The sequence below is a fragment of the Aquarana catesbeiana genome, linkage group LG13 (genome assembly GCF_042186555.1).
Source record: "Aquarana catesbeiana isolate 2022-GZ linkage group LG13, ASM4218655v1, whole genome shotgun sequence".
Classification (NCBI taxonomy): domain Eukaryota; kingdom Metazoa; phylum Chordata; class Amphibia; order Anura; family Ranidae; genus Aquarana; species Aquarana catesbeiana.
In genome coordinates, this window is record NC_133336.1 from 192,350,524 (window position 1) to 192,372,933 (window position 22,410).

A 22,410-nucleotide genomic window follows, 5' to 3' on the forward strand; every position below is an offset into this window, starting at 1 on the left:
CAGTCAGACAAAGGGGGCAATATTGTATTGATGACTGAACAACAATACATCAAAATGTGCCTGAATATTCTAAACAGCAGAATGTGGTATCGTAGAATTACGGCGAGTGTTGGCTACCGGTTTGTTAATGAATACAAATCACTTATAGGAGAGGCCTATTATATGGGGTTGATAGACCAGGACACTCACAACTTTTTGGATAATAAATTTCCGCGCATGGCAACATTCTATGCGTTACCAAAGGTCCACAAGAGCCTTGAAGCCTCCCCTGGTTGACCTATTGTCTCGGCAATAGGCTCATTGACTGAGAATGCAAGCAAATTCGTTGATTTTTTTCTGACCCCCCATGTCCTACGATTACCTTCGTATGTTCGGGATACTCTAGACTTCCTTAAACAGATTGAGGGGGTGACGGTCCCTCCCGACGCCCTGCTCGTGACTTTTTCTTCGATTACCTGGGCATAACATGAATCACACTTGACTTGCCTTCCGGGACTGGTAACTCACATCCCCAGCAGGCTCTGGGATCATAGCGGCTGTCACGGCGGTGGTTGTGGTGACTGGAGGAGGAATGGGAACATCTCCTCTGTCTGCAGGAGGAATGGGAACATCTCCTCTGTCTGGAGGAGGAATGGGAACAGCTCCTCTGCTGGTGGGTCCTAGATGGAGAGTCACGTCTGGACCTAGATGAGGAAGGTTGACGTTGTGGCCTGGTAAGGTCCCTGTCATTTTGGACAGTAAACTGATGGTCTGACCTGGAAGGGCTAAAGGAAGAAGGGCAAACAAAACATGACGTTAGGGGATATGTCCATACCAGTGTTGACCTGGCCCCCCTTCTCACACCCCACCTACCCAGAGCATGAGGGCTGGCTGCACGGAGGCGGTGACCTGTCCATGGCAACCTGGCAGGCGAATAAGTGACAATCCTGCAGCTTTGTAGGAACACTCACTCGTCCTAGGAGAAAAAAATAAAAAAACGCAGTGTAGCTTCCCCTTTGAGAGCCATCTTAGACCCCCCTCACCCTGCACCATAGCCCCAGGCTGAAGCTTACCTTTACCTGAAAGCCTGGTGCATGGAGGAGCTGTAGCAAGTTGCCCACAGGAATCCCCAATATGACAGGGGCTGACAGGGATTTAAGTTCCCTGTCGAAATGACGTCACCGCCAAGCCCCGTCCGTGCCTGTGCAATTGCGACCTGCCATAGAGTGCCTGCGCGACTGCCGGGTCCCCGGCCGTAACGCGCATGCGCAAAACCAAGCCTCAATTTTGCCCAAGAATCGCGCATACGCGAAAGCGCACAGGGCCGCAACCTGGAAGAGGGAGCCGTGTCCTGGAAAACCAGCGCCACAGAAGCAAAAAAGCAGAAGAAACAAAAATTGCAGGAAAGAGGTAACGTGAGGGGGAGTCAGACGATCACATACAAAAACCATGGAGGAAAGATAAATCTTCAGACCTGCCAGCCAATCCACTGTTTCCTCGCCTGGGCATAGGTAAGGCCGTCCCCACTCTGGACATAGGGGCCTGGAGCCGCACACCCGCCCATGGCTGGGACGTATGCCCAGCAACAACCTCGATCGATTTGGACGTCCGAAAAACATAAGTGCATTGTTTGTAGGTCCACAGAGGAGGACAAAAAAGGAACACAGTCTCTAGTGCTGAGCTCAAATTTATGGGAGTGGGGTCCTATAGCATTGGAGAGGAGGCGGGGTTAACCCACACGTTGTCTGCCATGGAGTCTGTCAGGAAAGACACCACTTATTGCCAATATAGTGGATAGAAAAGTTATGTGAAATAATTTTTTTTCCCCCAAAAGCTTTATTGGAGAAAATTAAATAATGTGAACAGATATCGACAATTTCCAATGGTGGAAGAGTCTGCAGATTTATTTATTTTTTGAATCTTACAGACATTTCCAGAATGAGGGTACTGGTAATGATGTGAAGAGTTTGCCAATGAATAAGGTAAATATATTAGTACATAGATGGCACATGAGGCAGGGTTACGACTGAAGTCCACAAAGGCAAAGCAACATAAGCAGCACTCAAAGGCAGCTCCTAAGAGATGTGAAGGGATCTCTGCAGCAATAATGAAAACAACAACAACAATGGGGGCAGCATTAACACACGACAAGTTTATTTAAATTAGCAATTACCCAAAAGGGACATCAGCACGTGGGGGAGGAAGGGGGCCTGGTGCCCCCTTCCTTTCACTGAAGAAGACATGAAAGACAAAAGCTTACCTGGTTTTCCTATTGTTAGATCTGCAAGAGAACACAGAAATTGTTAGAGATATGGATTCTGCAGGGGCTTGGAACTATTTAGAGTTTTAAAGCAACTACAGTGGATATAAAAAGTCTACACACCCCTGTTAAAATGTCAGGTTTCTGTCATGTAAAAAAATGAGACAAAGAGAAATAATTTCAGTACTTTTTCCAACTTTAATGTGACCTATGAACTGTACAACTCAGTTGAACAACAAACTGAAATCTTTTAGGTGGAGGGAAGTAAAAATAAAAAAATAAAATAATATGGTTACATAAGTGTGCACATCCTTAAACTAATACTTTGTTGAAGCACCTTTTGATTTTATTACAGCACTCAGTCATTTTGGGTATGAGTCTACCAGCATGGCACATCTTGACTTGACAAATATTTGTCCACTCTTCTTTGCAAAAACACTCCAAATCTGTCAGATTGTGAGGACATCTCCTGTGCACAGACCTCTTCAGATCACCCCACAGATTTTCAATCGGATTCAGGTCTGAGCTCTGGCTGGGCCATTCCAAAACTTTAATCTTCTTCTGGTGAAGCCATTCCTTTGTTGATTTGGATGTATGCTTTGGGTCGTTATCATGCTGAAAGATGAAGTTCCTCTCCATGTTCAGCTTTCTAGCAGAAGCCTGAAGTTTTTGTGCCAATATTGACTGGTATTTGGAACTGTTCATAACTCCCTATACCTTGACTAAGGCCCCTTTTCCAGCTGAATAAAAACATCCCCAAAGCATGAGGCTGCCACCATCATGCTTCACGGTGGGTATTGTGTTCTTTTGGTGATGTGCAGTGTTGTTTTTGCGCCAAACATATCTTTTGGAATTACGACCAAAAGTTCAATCTTGGTTTCATCAGACCACAACACATTTTCCCACATGCTTTTGGGAGACTTCAGATGTGTTTTTGCAAAATTTAGCCTGGCTTGGATGTTTTTCTTCATAAGAAAAGGTTTCAGTTTTGCCACTCTACTCCATAGCACAGACATATGAAGAATACGGGAGATTGTTATCACATGTACAACACAGCCAGTACTTGCCAAATATTCCTGCAGCTCCCTTAATGTTGCTGTAGGCCTCTTGGCAGCCTCCCTGACTAATTTTCTTCTCTTCTTTTCATCAATTTTGGAGGGACGTCCAGTTCTTGGTAATGTCATTGTTGTACCATATTTTCTCTACTTGATGATGACTGTCTTCACTGTGTTCCATGGTATATCTAATGCCTTGGAAATTCAGAACAATGAGATCCCTCTGATGCTTTGGAAGCTCTCTGCGGACCATGGCTTTTGCTGTAGGATGCGACTAAGAAAATGTCAGTAAAGACCTACTAGAACAACTGAACTTTATTTGGGGTTAATCAGAGGCACTTTAAAAGATGGCAGGTGTGTACTGACTCCTATTTAACATGAGTTTGAATGTGATTGCTTAATTCTGAACACAGCTCCATCCCCAATTATAAGAGGGTGTGCACCCACATTATTTTTATTTTTACACCCCCCCCCCCTTTAGTTTTTTATTTTTACTTCCCTCCACCTAAAAGATTTCAGTTTGTTTTTAAATTGAGTTGTACAATTTATAGGTCACATTAAAGGTGGAAAAAGTTCTGAAATTATTTATCTTTGTCCCATTTTTTCACATCACAGAAACCTGATATTTTAACAGGGGTGTGTAGACTTTTTATATCTATTGGTACATTCACCCTGCCCATACATGATTGGAATCCAGGCTGATTCTTGCTGAACTGGCCAATATTTGAACTATCTATGGCCAGCCTAATGCCTGGTACACACGGTCGGATTTTCCGATGGAAAATGTTCGATGGGAGCTTGTCAGAAATTCCGACCGCGTGTAGGCTCCATCGGACATTTTCCATCGGAATTTCCGTCACACAAAATTTGAGAACTCTACACCTCAGATCAGCCTCAATTCCTGTACCTTCACATCTCAGATGAGCCCCAATTCATGCACCCTTACACCTCAGATCACTGTCCCCCCTACAAATCTGTTTCACCGCTGTAACCCCCCTGCACATCTGCCCCACCACTCTAACCCCCTGCCCATCTGCCCCACCACAGTACATCTGCCCCACCACTGTACTACCCTGCACATCCGCCCCACCACTGTACAACCCTGCTCATCTGCCCCACCACTTTAACCCCCTGCACATCTGCCCCATCACTGTACTACCCTGCACATCCGCCCCACCACTGTACAACCCTGCTCCTCTGCCCCACCACTTTAACCCCCTGCACATCTGCCCCACCACTGTACATCTGCCCCACCACTGTACTACCATGCACATCTCCCCCACCACTATACCACCCTGCTCATCTGCCACACCAATGTATACTCTTTCTCATCTGCCCCACCAATGTACCCCCTTTTTTATCTGCCCCATCACTGTAACCCCCTGCACATCTGCCCCACCACTGTAACCCCCTGCACATCTGCCTCACCTCTGTACATCTGCCCCACCACTGTACTACCCTGCACATCTTCCCCACCACTGTACCCCCCTGCTCATCTGCCCCACCGCTGTAACCCCCTGCTCATCTACCCCACCACTCTAACCCCCTGCACATCTGCTCCACCACTCAAACCCCCTGCCCATCTGCCCCACCACTGTACATCTGCCCCACCACTGTACTACCCTGCACATCTGCCCCACCACTGTACCACCCTGCTCATCTGCCCCACCACTGTAACCCCCTGCACATCTGCCCCACCACTGCAACCCCCTGCACATCTGCCCCACCACTGTACATCTGCCCCACCACTGTACTACCATGCACATCTCCCCCACCACTATACCACCCTGCTCATCTGCCACACCAATGTATACCCTTTCTCATCTGCCCCACCATTGTACCCCCTTTTTTATCTGCCCCATCACTGTAACCCCCTGCACATCTGCCCCTCCACTGTAACCCCCTGCACATCTGCCCCACCTCTGTAACCCCTGTACATCTGCCCCGCCACTGTAACCCTCTGCTCATCTGCCCCACCAATGTTACCCCTTTCTCATCTGCCCCACCACTGTACTACCATGCACATCTCCCCCACCACTGTACCACCCTGCTCATCTGCCACACCAATGTACCCCCTTTCTCATCTGCCCCACCAATGTACCCCCTTTTTCATCTGCCCCACCACTGTAACCCCCTGCACATCTGCCCTACCACTGTAACCCCATGCACATCTGCCCCACCTCTGTAACCCTGCTCATCTGTCCCACCACTGTAACCCCCTGTACATCTGCCCTGCCACTGTAACCCTCTGCTCATCTGCCCCACCAATGTTCCCCCTTTCTCATCTGCCCCACCACTGTACCTCCATGCTCATCTGCCCCACCAATGCTCCCCCTTTCTCATCTGTCCTAACACTGAACTTATCTGCTCATCTGCCCCGCCACTGTAACCCCCTTTCTCATCTGCCCCATGACTGTACCTCCTGCACATCTGTCCCACCTGTGTTCCCCCCGCTCATGTGTTCCACCGATGTACCTCCTTTCTCCTCTGCACCCCTCTGCACATCTCCCCCATCTCTGTACGCCCCTGCTCCTCTGCCCCACCGCTGTTACCCCTGTTCATCTGTCCCACCAATGTACCTCCCTCCTCCTCTGCCCCAACACTGAAACCCCCTGCTCATCTGTCCCACCACTGTAACCCCCTGCTTTTCTGTCCCACTGCTGAACCCTCTTCTCATCCCTCCCACCACTGTACCTCTTGCACATCTGCCCCACCACTGTACCCCCTTGCTCTTCTGTCGCACCACTGTAACCCCCCTGCTCATCTGCCCCATCAATGTACCCCTTTTCTCATCTGCTCCACCACTGTACCTCCCTGCACATCTGCTCCACCACTGTATCCCCATGCTCTTGTGTCTCACTACTGAATCACCTTCTCATCTGCCCCACCACTGTAACCCGCTTTCTCATCTGCCCCACCAAAGTACCTCCTGCACATCTGTCTCACCTCTGTACCCCCCTACTCTCCTGCCCCACCACTGTAACCCCCTGCTCATCTGCCCCACCAATACACCTCCTTTCACATCTGCCCCACTACTCTACCCCCCTGATTTTCTGTCCCAACACTGACCCCCTTCTCATCTGGCCCAACACTGAACCTCCCTGCTCTTTTGTCAAACTACTGAACCCCCTTCTCATCTCTTCCACCACTGTACCTCCCTGCACCTCTGCCCCACCTCTGAACCCCTCCTGCTCACCTGCTCCACTGCTGTACCCTCTTCTCATCTATGATATATGTGATATGCAGAGTGGTGAAAGGAAGCAGAGATGAGACACATCTACCTGTCCTGTCCTTCTGATCCACCTCTCGCATCCAATCCATGTGCATGTATGTGATATATGTGATGTATGTTATGTATGTGATGTATGTATGTATACACTCCCTTGGCCTCCGTGATTCTGCTTTATGCTGGTTCTCCTCCTACCTATCTCAGTGCACTTTCAGTGTCACTTACAACTCCATCTCCTCCACTCCCCTTCCTCTTTCTGTTGGGGTACCCCAATGCTCCATTCTTGGGCCTCTCCTATTCTCACTTTATACCTCTTCCCTGGGCCAGTTGATAACATCCCATGGCTTCCAATACCAACTCTATGCCAACGACACCCAGATCTATCTCTCCACTCCTCAACTCACCCCCTCGATCTCATGGATCTCAAACTTACTTAATGACATATCGATATGGATGTCACACCACTTCCTTAAACTCAATCTTTCTAAAACTGAACTTGTTAAATTTCCTCCTTCCCGGGCCCCCCCCCATGACTTCACCATTAATATCAACAACACAACCATTGGTCCCTCCACTTATGCCAGGGTCCTGGGTGTAATCCTTGACTCTGACCTCTCCTTCAGCCCCCATATCCAATCACTGGCTAAATCCTGCCACTTTAACCTCCGCAACATCTCCAGAATTCAACCCTTCCTGACTAAAGACACCACAAAGCAACTTACTCACTCCTTGATTATTTCCTGCCTTGACTACTGCAACTCTTTCCTTAATGGCCTACCCTTAAGCAGGCTATCCCTCCTTCAGTCTATTATGAATTCTGATGCTAGACTAATACACCTCACTAACCGATCCATGACTGCTGCTCCTCTCTGCCAATCTCTTCACTGGCTTCCCCTACCCCACCGTGTAAAATTCAAAATGCTAACCATAACATACAAGGTCATTCACAACATCGCCCCATCTACATCACCAACCTCATCTGCAGATATTGCTCAAATCGTCCCCTCCGCTCCTCCCAGGACCTCCTGTTCTCTAGCTTCCTTGTTACCTCCTCCCATGCTCGCCTTCAGGACTTCTCGAGAACCTCTCCCATCCTCTGGAACTCCCTGCCCTAGTATGTCCAATCAGCCCCTACCCTGTCCACCTTTAGGAGATCCCTGAAAACTCATTTATTCAGGGAAGCCTATCCCACATAACAACTGTCCCCAAGCCACACCAATCAAATCATTCCCCGCAGCTATTACCTTTTGTACCACCACCCCCTCCCTTTAGAATGTAGGCTCTGTGAGCAGGGCCCGCCTGTCCCTTCTCTATTGAACTGTACTGTAATTGTGTTGTCCCCCCTCTACATTGTAAAGCGCTGTGTAAACTGTTGGCGCTATATAAATCGTGAATAATAATAGTAATAATGTATGTGATGTATGTGATGTATGTGATGTATATGATGTATGGGATGTATGTGATGTATATGATGTATGGGATGTATGTGATGTATGGAATGTATGTGGTGTATAGAATGTATGTGATGTATGGGATGTATGGGATGTATGTGATGTCACATACAAGCATCTGAAATACGTGCGCATTTATGAGCTCAGGTCAGGGACATTTTCTGAAAGCAGTGGGCCTGTGTGCAGAATCATAAGTTGGGCCGCCGCAGCTAAGAAAAAGTGGTTGGGTGTGATTTTCATTGCTCTGAATACTGGCTGTGGCTTAAAGGGCCACAGAGTGCAGTAGTAAGTGACGCAAAGGTTCAGGATTAATTTCAACAAAGTTCCCAGAAGCTCAACAGTATTTCCACAAACTGTCACCTGATTGTGGTTTTCTCAATCACATTGAAATCTGTTTTGAGATTGGTAGTGTCACCAAGCGAGTCATCTTGCTCCAGATGGTGGGCGGGGCTAGCAGGACTGTGATTGGCTTTAGCAGTGGCCAATGACACTCCTCCTCCTCCTGGAAACAGGGATAGCCCCCTCTAGCAGAACGGCACCCAATCATTTCCCCATCACAAGAGCTGACGATCGCAGCTACAGTAAAGTTAGAGAACCAAACAACGTTTCCCATCTTTTACAATGTGTGGGGGTGCAGTGCCTCCCCCTCGGTACAGGTGCAGCATGGGGAACTCTGAATTTGGAATGTATTAGTGTCTCACTGACACTTCCCTGCGCTGCTCTGCTGATGGGGTGGGAGTTGAGTGCCGACAAAGGAGACTTCGAGTGCTGCTTGCGGCACCAGTGCCGAGGGTTGCCTACCCCTGTACTATATATATATACAGTATATATAGTTTTACATGTTTGTGACACAAGTTTTGTTTGCATAGCAAAGCTATTTACCAATAAATTGAAGACTTTTTGTTTTTGAGTTCAAATAAAGTCTATAAAAATAAGGTTAAAGGATTTATCCTTGTTCCTTACTGAGGAGTGTGTCTGCTTCACCATATGTGATTACAGGTGTTTTTTATAAATCTTAGGGATATTTCGGATATTAGGATCTTTGATTTTTGTGTATTCTCTATGTTAAAAGTATGTAATTATAATTTTGAAAATGAAAATAAATATTAAAAAAAAAAAAAAAGACTTTAAAAAAAAATGTTGTTGTTTATTTCACTAAAAAAATGAAGGACCAAAAAAAAATAAAATAAAAGAGTTACTATGAACTATAGAATAAAAATATTTATATTTTTAACATGTTTAATGTATTTTTTCTGTACTTGCTGAAAAAGCCACCACATCTAAGGACTGTTGTCATAGTTTACATTTTTGTTTTTTGGTTTAGAGGCACTTTAAATAGGAAAACACTTTTACATGCACAAATTTACTACAATTAAATACACTGTAACAATATTTTACAATGCATTTAACAATTAACTATTCTACAACTGTTCGAAGCCTTCATTTAGAAGGAGTCACTTCCATTGTATGTACAGGAGCTTTTGTTGATTTATTTTTTATAGCCTATCCACTAGTTTGGCACTAGTTTAGTTTGAACACCAAAATAAATTTACCAGAAATACCAGAACCGCATAGATATAGACACAACTACTACTGGCTTTAATTTTATGCTACCAAGCAATTTACTTCCCTTTAGCAACCATCTATTTAGTAATGCATTAAAATCAGAGTGCTACAAAGGAATTAATAGATAACAAATCTTTAAAAAGCTATGGAATAGGATGGCATAGGATTAAAACTGCATATGTTATTTATCCCAATTACAACCTCTGAAATTAATTGAAAGAATGAAAAACAACAAAAAAATTTAATTTGTAATGGGCATAAGAAGCATTGTATGGAAGCTTCTGTCAACTATCCTGGACCTGTTTTTGTGCGAGAAAATATCCCCTCATTAGCCTTATTATATTACTTTTCCCATAGAAAGAAAAAGAGCAAAAAAAGTAAATTAAAAAATGAAAGTGGCCTCACATAAATAACAATCACACACAATAAAAAAAGGAATACAGTTACAAATTCTAGGAACACTAAATTAAATAAATGAAACAAACTAAACTACCAAAAATACACCACCAAATATAAATAAATAAAAAATAGAGTAGAGTAGATTTATTTTAAGCAATTTACCTTAAGCAACTTAAGGAGCAAAATTGAAAGTTTTGCAATTTTGCAAAGTCCTTGACACATTAGTGTGCAAAATCTAAAATAAAACACAGTAAAAAAAAAATCCTAACCTCCCACACAATATTAAGCTTGCCTCTATTAATACTCTGGCCACACAGGAGAATAAAACTGCTTATGTTATTTACCTCATCTAAGGCTTCTGAAAACTAACTGAAGGCATTAAAAACCCAAAAAGTTCAGAATTTATAATGGACAGAAGGATCACTGTTTGGAAGTTATCTATACATTTGCCATTGTATGTTTAAAATATCTTTCAGCAGAAGGAATGAGGGAAAATGACAGTTTAAAATTTGGAAAAAAATTGCAGATTTCATATAAATGTTTTTGAGTTAATGGGGAAAGCAAAAGTAAGATGCTTTTTCACGCCTTTAGAAGCACAATGAGCCTTTAAATGACTCCTGTGGGGTACAGAAGCTATTTTCAACTATCCTGGATCTGTTTTTGTGCCAAAAGATTGTTCTTCATTTGCCTTGTTAAATTCTTTTTATACAGAAAACATAAAGAAAAAACTAAAATAATAAAATAACGTGACAGCGCACAATTAACAATCACACCCATTAAGAAAAGGAAACAAAAATTTGTTGACCACTAAATGAAACTAACTAAATTACTACTAGTAAAAATGAATGAAAAAATATATATATATATAAATTACTCACACCTTATAATTAACAAAAAAAAAAAGAGATGTTTTTTTTTTCAAGCAATTTAAGTTAAGAGGCTCAAAGAGCTAAACTGAAAGTTTTCACTTCAGAAAATGTTTGTAAATGTTGAAACCTGCAATTTTGTAAATCCCATATGAAAAAAATCTAGTCCACAATAAAAAAAAAATGCTAATGTTCCACAGGATATTAAGCTTATATCTAATATAACCATTCTGGTCCCCAAAAAAGACCAGACTCCTCACTACATTTGAAATGTAAGACACAGAGAGCTCAGGAAATATTGATACAGACTCTACACTACCATACATATACTAAAGACAAGGATAACTAAGCAAACATTGGTACAAGCTCTATGCTGTGGTGCTTAAACTAAAGACACAAAGAACTTATAAAATGTTAGCAGGGACTCTACAATATGATACATACACAAAAGACAAAAAGAATCCAGCAAACATTGGTACAAACTCTACACTACATTACTTATACTAAAGACACAATGAACTCAGGAGACATTGGCTGGGACTCTACACTATGATACATATACTAAAGACAAAAATAACCTTATAGAATATACGTACGACAAAGTGTAAAATCTTATCTCAGTGCAAAGTTCACCACTCTGTCAGTAGTGCTGTGATAAATGTAATCAACATCAAGTGTATATAAAGTTCATTAAAAAAAAATGTAAACCATATAGTCCAAAGTGAAAAATATAAAACATTGAAATAAATAGTCAAGATGATTCCACCCAGTGCAATGTGCTGAAAAAAGGTCCACCGTATTGGTCAATATTCACTGTGCGTTTTTTCCAAAGAAAACACCTTCTGTGCACCAACGTGATCCCTCTCCAAATAGACAGTAACTCACCAGAAACATATGCCTTCCGTTCTCATGGTTGGTGTATTAAACTCAATAGAACATTGAATCAGTTGACTCCTTAAGCAAATCTCATGGAGTTCCTCCGTGGGGTGGATATCTCAAAGTATCCCATATGGAAAATAAAGAAAATGCCTCCAATGGTACAGTAACCCAATAATCAATGACTTTATTTAAAATAGGAAAACCACTCATGTTTTAAAAGCATATATTGAGCCTTTTAGTACATTTGTGTTGGGGGTGCATAATTTAGGGTGCTGTTTTGTGTCTCACCACCTGTGTCAGGACAGTGGCAACGGTAGCTTGAGATGGTGAGATACAATCCAAATACATTGGTACAAACTGTACGCTATGTTACTTATACTAAAAACACAAAGAACTCAGAAGCCATTGGCAGGGACTTTGCACTGTGACACTTATACTAAAGACAAAGATAACCCAGGGGACATTGGTAGGGACTCTACACTTCGATACATATACTAAAGACACAAGGAACTCGGGAGACATTGGTTGGGACTCTACACTTCATTACATATACTAAAGACACAAGGAACTCGGGAGACATTGGTTGGGACTGTACACTATGATACACACACTAAAGACAAAGATAACCTTATGCTTAGAACACATGGGTCAAATGCTGAGCGACATCGGCCAGTTCAATAAAAATCGTCCGACATTTGGCCCGTGTGTATGGCAACCGGTCTGATAGAAGCCGAACCATTTGGCTGGCTTCTGTCAGACCAGCATGCTGGAAAACCAGCAGCCGACCAGCTCCCGATCGGCGTCTCAGCCATTGGCAGGGACTCTGCACTATGATACATATACTAAAGACAAAGATAATTGGATTGGATTTTACACTATAATACAAACACTAAAGACAAACTCAGGAAACATTGGAAAAATACTCCATACTTACAAATAATGATAGCAATCTGACTTGGTACCCACACCCTATACATCACTCCAACCATTTATGCAATCCTTTAGCTGTAGGACAGTTATTTAGAGCTAATCACACAAGATATGACAAGTATTCAGTGTTCTCAGAAAGGAAGCTCACGTGACCACAGGCTCATTGGCCTTAAATATAGCACCCTAAACACAGCCAAGTGCAGGCCAAATTTTCCACACACTTTTTTTTATCAAGGGCCTGTGGCCTGTGGTTTTCACACTTATGCATACAACATAGCACAGAAGGGATTCACATCACGTACTTACTACTAGAAGCACTGAGGTTGTTTTTCTAAATGCTGTTTCCTTTGCAAGGAAAGTTGCACTATTTAAAGGTAATTTTCCCCAGCGCTTAATGAATGCGATGAAACTTCTATTATCTAATAGGGATGAGCCAAACACCCCTCGGTTCGGTTCGCACCAGAACATACCGAACAGGCAAAACATTTGGCAGAACACACGAACACTGTTAAAGTCTATGGGACACGAACAGGAATAATCAAAAGTGCTCATTTTAAAGGCTTATATGCAAGTTATTGTCATAAAAAGTGTTTGAGGACCTGGGTCCTGCCCCAGGGGACATGCATCAATGCAAAAAAAATTTTTAAAAACAGATGTTTTTTCGGGAGCAGTGATTTTTTAAATGCTTAAAGTGAAACACTAAAAATTAAATATTCCTTTAAATATCATTGGGGCTATCTATAGTATGCCTGTAAAGTGGTGCATTTTTCCCGTGTTTAGAACAGTACCACAGCAAAATGACATTTCTAAAGGAAAAATTGTCATTTAAAACTGATCGTGGCTGCAATGAATTGTCGGGTCTCGGCAATATAGATAAAACTCATTGAAAAAAAAAGCATGGGATCCCTCCTTAGTCCATTACCAGGCCCTTTGGGTCTGGTATGAATATTAAGGTGAACCCTGAACCAAAATTTTTTAAAAAATGGCATAGGGGTCCCCCAAAATCCATACCAGACCGTTCAGGTTTTTAAGGGGAACCCTGCACCAAAATAAAAAAAATGGTGTAAGAGTCCCCCCAAAATCCATACCAGACCCTTATCCGAGCACGCAACCTGGCAGGCTGCAGGAAAAGAGGGGGGCGAGAAAGCACCCCCCCTCCTGAACCGTACCAGGCCACATGCGCTCAACATGGGGAGGGTGCTTTGGGGTAGCCCCCCAAAGCACCTTGTCCCCATGTTGATGGGGACAAGGGCCTCATCCCCACAACCCTTGCCCGGTGGTTGTGGGGGTCTGTGGGCGGGGGGCTTATCGGAATTTGGAATCCCCTTTTAACAAGTGGACCCCCAGATCCCGCCCTCCCCTGTGTGAAATGGTAATGGGGTACAAATGTACCCCTACCATTCCACAAAAAAAGTGTCAAAATGTTAAAAACAACAAGACACAGCTTGGGGACAAGTCCTTTATTAAAAAATAAAAGAATAAAAATGCCCGACAATTCATTACAGCCGCGATCAGTTTTAAATGACAATTTTTCCTTTAGAAATGTCATTTTGCTGTGGTATTGTTCTAAACACAGGAAAAATGCGCCACTTTACAGGCATACTATAGACACCCCCCAGGCACGATATTTAAAGGAATATTTCATTTTTATTGTTTCACTTTAAGCATTACAAAAAATCACTGCTCCCGAAAAAACGTCAGTTTTTAAAAAATTTTTTGCATTGATACATGTCCCCTGGGGCAGGACCCGGGTCCCCTTTTTATGACAATAACTTGCATATAAGCCTTTAAAATGAGCACTTTTGATTTTTCATGTTTGTGTCCCATAGACTTTAACGGTGTTCCGGTGGCTTTCGAATTTGCCCCGAACACCGCTTATTGTTCAGTGTTCGCAGATAATCCGAACAACCAAAGTTCTGCCCGAACGTATGCCCGGGCCGAACCGTTCGCCCATCCCTAATATCTAATTATGTGCAAGAAAAAATGCTGTTATTTTCATTTTTCTTGGGTGGGTATTTGTTGCAAAGTAAAATATCACCAAATCCACTAAGCTCTGAAGAAAACAACATTTCACAGCACATTTTTTTTTCGATTAGTAAATCAACCCCTCTGTGTACAGATATAGACAGAATAAACATATAGCAGTGTGATATCTTTACAGCAATGTTCATTGTACTGTGATTACACACCTACATATAACTTTCAATTTGTAACTCCTTCTTTTTTTGTGTGGACTTCTCTTTTAGGAATTAAATCTCAAAAAAAGGTCACTTGTAAATATGTGTTGATTTTGATTTTTTTTGTTGATTTTTACATTTCATCTTTGGGCCTAATGATTTATTGGAATCTTAATGATTACTTAACCCCTTTGTGCCTAATGGTAAAACAAATCCCTCTTTAATTATAGAGTCCCTTTCACAGACCCGGCAATGAAGGTTTAGTTCCCCCGTGTCTGGGGACGGCAGGAGGGAGAATAAATTGGCAGTCGAAGTGCTCGATCTCCTCGGAGGGCAGACATGGCTGCTTTCATGGGAAAGTTCCGTAAGAAGCGCGGCGATGTCTCTGCTGGCTTTAATATTATGCTACCAAGCAATTTACTTCCCTTTAGCAATCATCTATTTAGTAATGCATTAAAATCAGAGTGCTACAAAGGAATTAATAGATAACAAATCTTTGAAAAGCTATGGAATAGGATGGCATGGGATTAAAACTGCATATGTTATTTATCCCAATAACAACCTTTTGAAATTAATTGAAAGAATAAAAAACAACAAAAACATTAATTTGTAATGGGCGGAAGAAGCATTGTATGGAAGCTTCTGTCAACTATCCTGGACCTGTTTTTGTGTGAGAAAATATCCCCTCATTAGCTTCATTATATTACCTTTTCCATAGAAAGAAAAAGAGAACAAAAAAGTACATGAAAAAAGTAAAGTGGCCTCACACAAATAACAATCACACACAATAAAAAAGGAAATACAGTTACAAATTCTAGAAACACTAAATTAAATAAATGAAACAAACTAAACTACCAAAAATACACCATCCAATATAAATACATAAAAAAATAAACAAATACATAAATACATATACTTTATAATTAAAGAAAAAAAGAGTATTTTTTTTTTTTAAGCGATTTACCTTAAGCAACTCAAGGAGCGAAATTGTAAGTTTTGCAATTTTGCAAAGTCCTTGACACATTAGTGTGCAAAATCTAAAATAAAACACAGTAAAAAAAAAAAAAAAAAAATCCTAACCTCCCACACGATATTAAGCTTGCCTCTATTAATACTCTGGCCACACAGGAGAATAAAACTGCTTATGTTATTTACCTCATCTAAGGCTTCTGAAAACTAACTGAAGGCATTAAAAACCCAAAAAGTTCAGAATTTATAATGGACAGAAGGATCACTGTTTGGAAGTTATCTATACATTTGCCATTGTAGGTATATGTTTAAAATATCTTTCAGCAGAAGGAATGAGGGAAAATGACAGTTTAAAATTTGGAAAAAATTTGCAGATTTCATATAAATGTTTTTGAATTAATGGGGAGAGAAAAATGAAGATGCTTTTTAATGCTTTTAGAAGTATAATGAGCTTTTAAATGACTCCTGTGGGGTACAGAAGCTTGTTTCAACTATCCTGGATCAGTTTTTGTGCCAAAAAATTGCCCTTCATTTGCCTTGTTAAAGTCTTTTTATACAGAAAACATAAAGAAAAAACTAAAATAATAAAATAACGTGACAGCGCACAATTAACAATCACACTTATTAGGAAAAGGAAACAAAAATTTGTCAAACACTAAATTAAACTAACTAAATTACTACTACTAAAAATGAATGTAAAAAATATATACAGTGGGGCAAAAAAGTATTTAGTGAGCCACCAATTGTGCAAGTTCTCCCACTTAAAAAGATGAGAGAGGCCTGTAATTGTCATCATAGGTATACCGCAACTATGAGAGACAAAATGTGGAAACAAATCCAGAAAATCATATTGGCTGATTTTTGAAAGAATGTACGGTATTTGCAAATTATGGTGGAAAATAAGTATTTTGTCAGTATCAAAAGTTCATCTCAATATATAGTTACATAGTTACACAGTAGGCGAGGTTGAAAAAAGACACAAGTCCATCAAGTCCAACCTATGTGTGATTATGTGTCAGTATTACATTGTATATCCCTGTATGTTGTGGTCATTCAGGTGCTTATCTAAAGTTTATCTAAAGTTTCTTGAAGCTATCGATGCTCCCCGCTGAGACCACCGCCTGTGGAAGGGAATTCCACATCCTTGCCGCTCTTATGCCCCGTACACACGGTCAGATTTTCCGACGGAAAATGTGTGATAGGACCTTGTTGTCGGAAATTCCGACCGTGTGTAGGCTCCATCACACATTTTCCATCAGATTTTCTGACACACAAAGTTTGAGAGCAGGCTATAAAATTTTCCAACAACAAAATCTGTTGTCGGAATTTCTGATCGTGTGTACACAAATCCGACGCACAAAGTGCCACGCATTCTCAGAATAAATAAAGAGATGAAAGCTATTGGCTACTGCCCCGTTTATAGTCCCGACGTACGTGTTTTACGTCACCGCGTTCAGAATGATCTGATTTTCCGACAACTTTGTGTGACCGTGTGTATGCAAGACAAGTTTGAGCCAACATCCGTCGGAAAAAATCCTAGGATTTTGTTGTCGGAATGTCCGATCAATGTCCGACCGTGTGTACGGGGCATTACAGTAAAGAACCCTCTACGTAGTTTAAGGTTAAACCTCTTTTCTTCTAATTTTAATGAGTGGCCACGAGTCTTGTTAAACTCTCTTCTGCGAAAAAGTTTTATTTCTATTGTAGGGTCACCAGTACGGTATTTGTATATTGAAATCATATCCCCCTCAAGTGTCTCTTCTCCAGAGAGAATAAGTTCAGTGCTCGCAACCTTTCCTTATAACTAAGATCCTCCAGACCCTTTATTAGCTTTGCTGCCCTTCTTTGTACTCGCTCCATTTCCAGTACATCCTTCCTGAGGACTGGTGCCCAGAACTGGACAGCATACTCTAGGTACAGCCGGACCAGAGTCTTGTAGAGCGGGAGAATTATCGTTTTATCTCTGGAGTTGATCCCCCTTTTAATGCATGCCAATATTCTGTTTGCTTTGTTAGCAGCAGCTTGGCATTGCATGCCATTGCTGAGCCTATCATCTACTAGGACCCCCAGGTCCTTTTCCATCCTAGATTCCCCCAGAGGTTCTCCCCCCAGTGTATAGATTGCATTCATATTTTTGCCACCCAAATGCATTATTTTACATTTTTCTACATTGAACCTCATCTGCCATGTAGTTGCCCACCCCATTAATTTGTTCAGATCTTTTTGCAAGGTTTCCACATCCTGCAGAGAAGTTATTGCCCTGCTTAGCTTAGTATCGTCTGCAAATACAGAGATTGAACTGTTTATCCCATTCTCCAGGTCGTTTATGAACAAATTAAATAGGATTGATCCCAGCACAGAACCCTGGGGAACCCCACTACCTACCCCTGACCATTCTGAGTACTCCCCATTTATCACCACCCTCTGAACTCGCTCTTGTAGCCAGTTTTCAATCCATGTACTCACCCTATGGTCCATGCCAACTGACCTTTTTTTGTACAGTAAACGTTTATGGGGAACTGTGTCAAATGCTTTTGCAAAATCCAGATACACCACGTCTATGGGCCTTCCTTTATCTAGATGGCAACTCACCTCCTCATAGAAGGTTTGGCAAGAATGATTCTTCATGAATCCATGCTGATTACTGCTAATGATACCGTTCTCATTACTAAAATCTTGTATATAGTCCCTTATCATCCCCTCCGAGAGTTTACATACTATTGATGTTAGGCTAACTGGTCTGTAATTCCCAGGGATGTATTTTGGGCCCTTTTTAAAGGGGTTGTAAAGGTAAAAATTTTTTCACCTTAATGCATTCTATGCATTAAGGTGAAAAAACTTTTGACAGTACCGCCGCCCCCAGGCCCCCCGTTTTACTTACCTGACGCCTCGAATCTTCGCTGCTCGTCCTCGTCATCTTCATTGCAGCTCAGCCTGGTCGCTGATTGGCTGCAGTGGATGGATTGAAAGCAGCGCAGCCATTGGCTCGCGCTGCTGTCAATCACATCTGGTGACGCGGCACGCCGGGGGGCGGGGCCGAGTGATACAGCGAGCGGCTATAGCCGCCGGCTGTATCACGGGAGCACGCCCGCAAGCACTCACCACCGTGCGAGGGAGCTCGCATTAAGGTGGTAAATGCTTGCGGGGAGGAGCTGAAACAGCCGCCGAGGGACCCCAGAAGACCAGGTTCCGGGCCACTCTGTGCAGAACGAGCTGCACAGTGAAGGTAAGTATAACATGTTTGTTATTTAAAAAAAAAAAAATTAACTTTACAACCCCTTTAAATATTGGTGCTACATTAGTTTTTTCCAATCAGCTGGTACCATTCCAGTCAGTAGACTGTCTGTAAAAATTAGGAACAACGCTTGCTTTCTTTCTTTCCAGTCCTTCCTTTCCTTACTACTTCTACCTTTTCTTTCTTCTGTTTTCGCCCCTTGCGGGGCAGCTGGGGGTAGATGGGGCGCTGTAGGGCGCTCCGTGGAACCTCAGAGCTTTATTTTTACATTAAACTAGAAAATGGAGCGGGACCCGTGGAATATTTTGTTGATTCAGGTTTTGCCTCGGAGTAGGCGTTCCCCGCATCAACTAGAGACATAGGAGAAAATATACTTAATGCCAAAGACTAATGTATGTTCTTTTTAGTTATATCTTTTACTTTTGTCATGAGGTATTGATAAGGTCATGTAATGATATGATGTACTCTCCCGGTGTGATTTTGAAATGATGTTTTTCGAAATGATGTATTTCGTGTGTCTCTGCCAATTCTTTAAATAAAAAATTTGAAAAAAAAAAATTAGGAACAACGATCTGGCAATCACTTGACTGAGTTCCCTAAGTACCCTCGGATGCAAGCCATCTGGTCCTGGTGATTTATTAATGTTAAGTTTCTCAAGTCTAATTTTAATTATGTCCTTTGTTAACCATGGAGGTGCTTCCTGTGTTGTGTCATGAGGATAAACACTGCAGTTTTTGTTACTGAAGCCCCCCTGATTCACTCATGAAGACTGAGGAGAAGAATAAATTCAATACCTTTGCCATCTCCCCATCCTTTGTAACCAGATGTCCTTCCGCATTCTTTATGGGGCCAATATGGTCTGTCTTCCCTTTTTTACTGTTTACATACTTAAAGAATTTCTTGGGATTTTTTTTGCTCTCCTCCGCTATGTGTCTTTCATGTTCTATCTTAGCCATCCTAATTGCACCCTTACATTTCTTGTTGCATTCTTTATAAAGTCTGAATGCTGAGGATGATCCCTCAACCTTGTATTTTTTAAAGGCCTTCTCCTTTGCTTTAATATGCATTTTTACATTGGAGTTAAGCCATCCAGGACTTTTTATAAGTTAGAGAATCCGCGCTTAGGACAGTAAAAAGAGCTGCTGCCTTTCCCTAATTAGTTCCCCGAAGGGGCTAATTGATAAGTATAGTGAATAATTGGGAAAGAATTGGCGCTGCCCTATTTCACATTCCTTAATTAATTATGGATGTAGAATCCATATAACACGAGCTATACTCAGTGACGTATATAAATAAAAAACTAATTAAACAAATTTCTAAAGCCAGCTGTGCACCTGATTGTGATCTAAAAAAGAAGAAAAATTGCCATATGTGTAAAAATCCCAAAAAATAAATAAATAAAACTCCTTGGGACTAAATAGTCTTTGTGTGTTAAACCAGTGAAAATAAGTGCCATGTATGTTCACAGTTATGTAACTACATGTGTAAAAGTTGTGAATAGATTTGTAAAATATTTTATAAAAGAAATTAACCCCAGAGTTCTAAAGTTTTGTGACAGTGTAGCGCCCCCTGAGGGACCAGTGCCACTTTAGTGAAACAAATATATAGATAACAAAACAAATATGTGGCTCCCAAACATATTAATTAAAATATTAGTATCTTGACCTCTGTGCTACTATATAGTGAATCACAGTGAAATACAAATACCATAAAATCAGACTTAAATTATCCAGCCGTGTATATGCATAAGCAGATATAAATAAGACTCTAAAACATATTAATTAAAAAACCAGAGAGTCTCTGTGGCCAAACAGAATGAGGAGCAAAGTTCAATAAATATGCAGATCTTGAATATCAGGAACAGTAAGCAGTGACTTCTGTGCTCATATCAGGTGGTGACTTGAAGTGCTCGCCCCCCGTGTTTCCCCACTCACCAGAAACATATACACGGCTGGATAATTTAAGTTTGATTTTATGGTATTTGTATTTCACTGTGATTCACTATATAGTAGCACAGAGGTCAAGATACTAATATTTTAATTAATATGTTTGGGAGTCACATATTTGTTTTGTTATCTATATATTTGTTTCACTAAAGTGGCACTGGTCCCTCAGGGGGCGCTACACTGTCACAAAACTTTAGAACTCTGGGGTTAATTTCTTTTACAAAATATTTTACAAATCTATTCACAACTTTTACACATGTAGTTACATAACTGTGAACATACACGGCACTTATTTTCACTGGTTTAACACACAAAGACTATTTAGTCCCAAGGAGTTTTATTTATTTATTTTTTGGGATTTTTACACATATGGCAATTTTTCTTCTTTTTTAGATCACAATCAGGTGCACAGCTGGCTTTAGAAATTTGTTTAATTAGTTTTTTATTTATATACGTCACTGAGTATAGCTCGTGTTATATGGATTCTACATCCATAATTAATTAAGGAATGTGAAATAGGGCAGCGCCAATTCTTTCCCAATTATTCACTATACTCATCCAGGACTTTTGTTTGCTCTTTTAAATTTATTACCCAATGGGATACATTGGCTAATGCCTTTATTTAATATACTCTTAAAGCAAACCCATCTCTCCTCCGTATTCTTTGTTCCTAATATTTTATCCCAATTTATGCCTTTTAGCAAGGTTTGTAGTTTAGGGAAGTTGGCTCTTTTGAAATTCAGTGCCTTTGTGTTCCCTTCATGTTTCCTATTTGTGTGATTTATACTGAAACTAATTGACCTGTGATCGCTGTTACCTAAATTGCCCCGTATTTCCACATCCGTGATCAGGTCTGTATTGTTGGTAATCAGTAGATCCAGTAATGTTTTATTTCTAGTTGGTGCGTCTACCATCTGATCCATAAAATTGTCCTGCAAGACATTAAGGAACCGGCGAGCCTTAAATGAATGTATGGTTCCCTCCGCCCAGTCTGTGTCTGGATAATTAAAATCCCCCAATTATGATAACACTTCCCATCCTTGCTGCTAATCCAAATTGTGATAGGAGATCTGTCTCCACTTTCTCCCTCAGGTTAGGGGGCCTATAGCATACTCCCAGTATTATTTTCCCCTTAGCTTCATCCCTTTGGAGCTCTACCCATAAGGATTCCACCTCCTCCCTAGTTCCCTCAGTGATGTCATCTCTCACATTCACTTGTACATTATTCTTAATATATAGGCATATACTTTGTTATATATCCTGTGTTGGCAATGACAGAGGTCAAACGTTTTCTGTAAGTCTTTACAAGGTTGTCACACACTGTTGCTGGTATGTTGGCCCATTCCTCCATGCAGATCTCCTCTAGAGCAGTGATGTTTTGGGGCTGTCGCTGGGCAACACGGACTTTCAACTCCCTCCAAAGGTTTTCTATGGGGTTGAGATCTGGAGACTGGCCTAGGCCACTCCAG

General features: G+C 41.5%; 1 protein-coding gene across 2 annotated transcripts in view; it reads right to left on the reverse strand.

Moving 5' to 3' along the window:
* The window catches only part of LOC141117815 (low affinity immunoglobulin gamma Fc region receptor III-A-like), a 47,972-nt gene that overhangs the window by 19,203 nt on the left and 6,359 nt on the right, over window positions 1-22,410 (reverse strand). The window contains exons 1-2 of one of the 2 annotated variants that reach the window (XM_073610847.1): window positions 12,619-12,739; window positions 2,240-2,260 (exon numbers count right to left, since the gene is read on the reverse strand). In XM_073610847.1, coding sequence (XP_073466948.1) covers window positions 2,240-2,260; window positions 12,619-12,673 — 76 coding nt within the window. In that variant the 5' untranslated portion in view covers window positions 12,674-12,739. Of the gene's footprint in view, window positions 1-2,239; window positions 2,261-12,618; window positions 12,740-22,410 lie in introns of those variants that run through there. The other variant, XR_012237218.1, reaches the window with a different exon arrangement.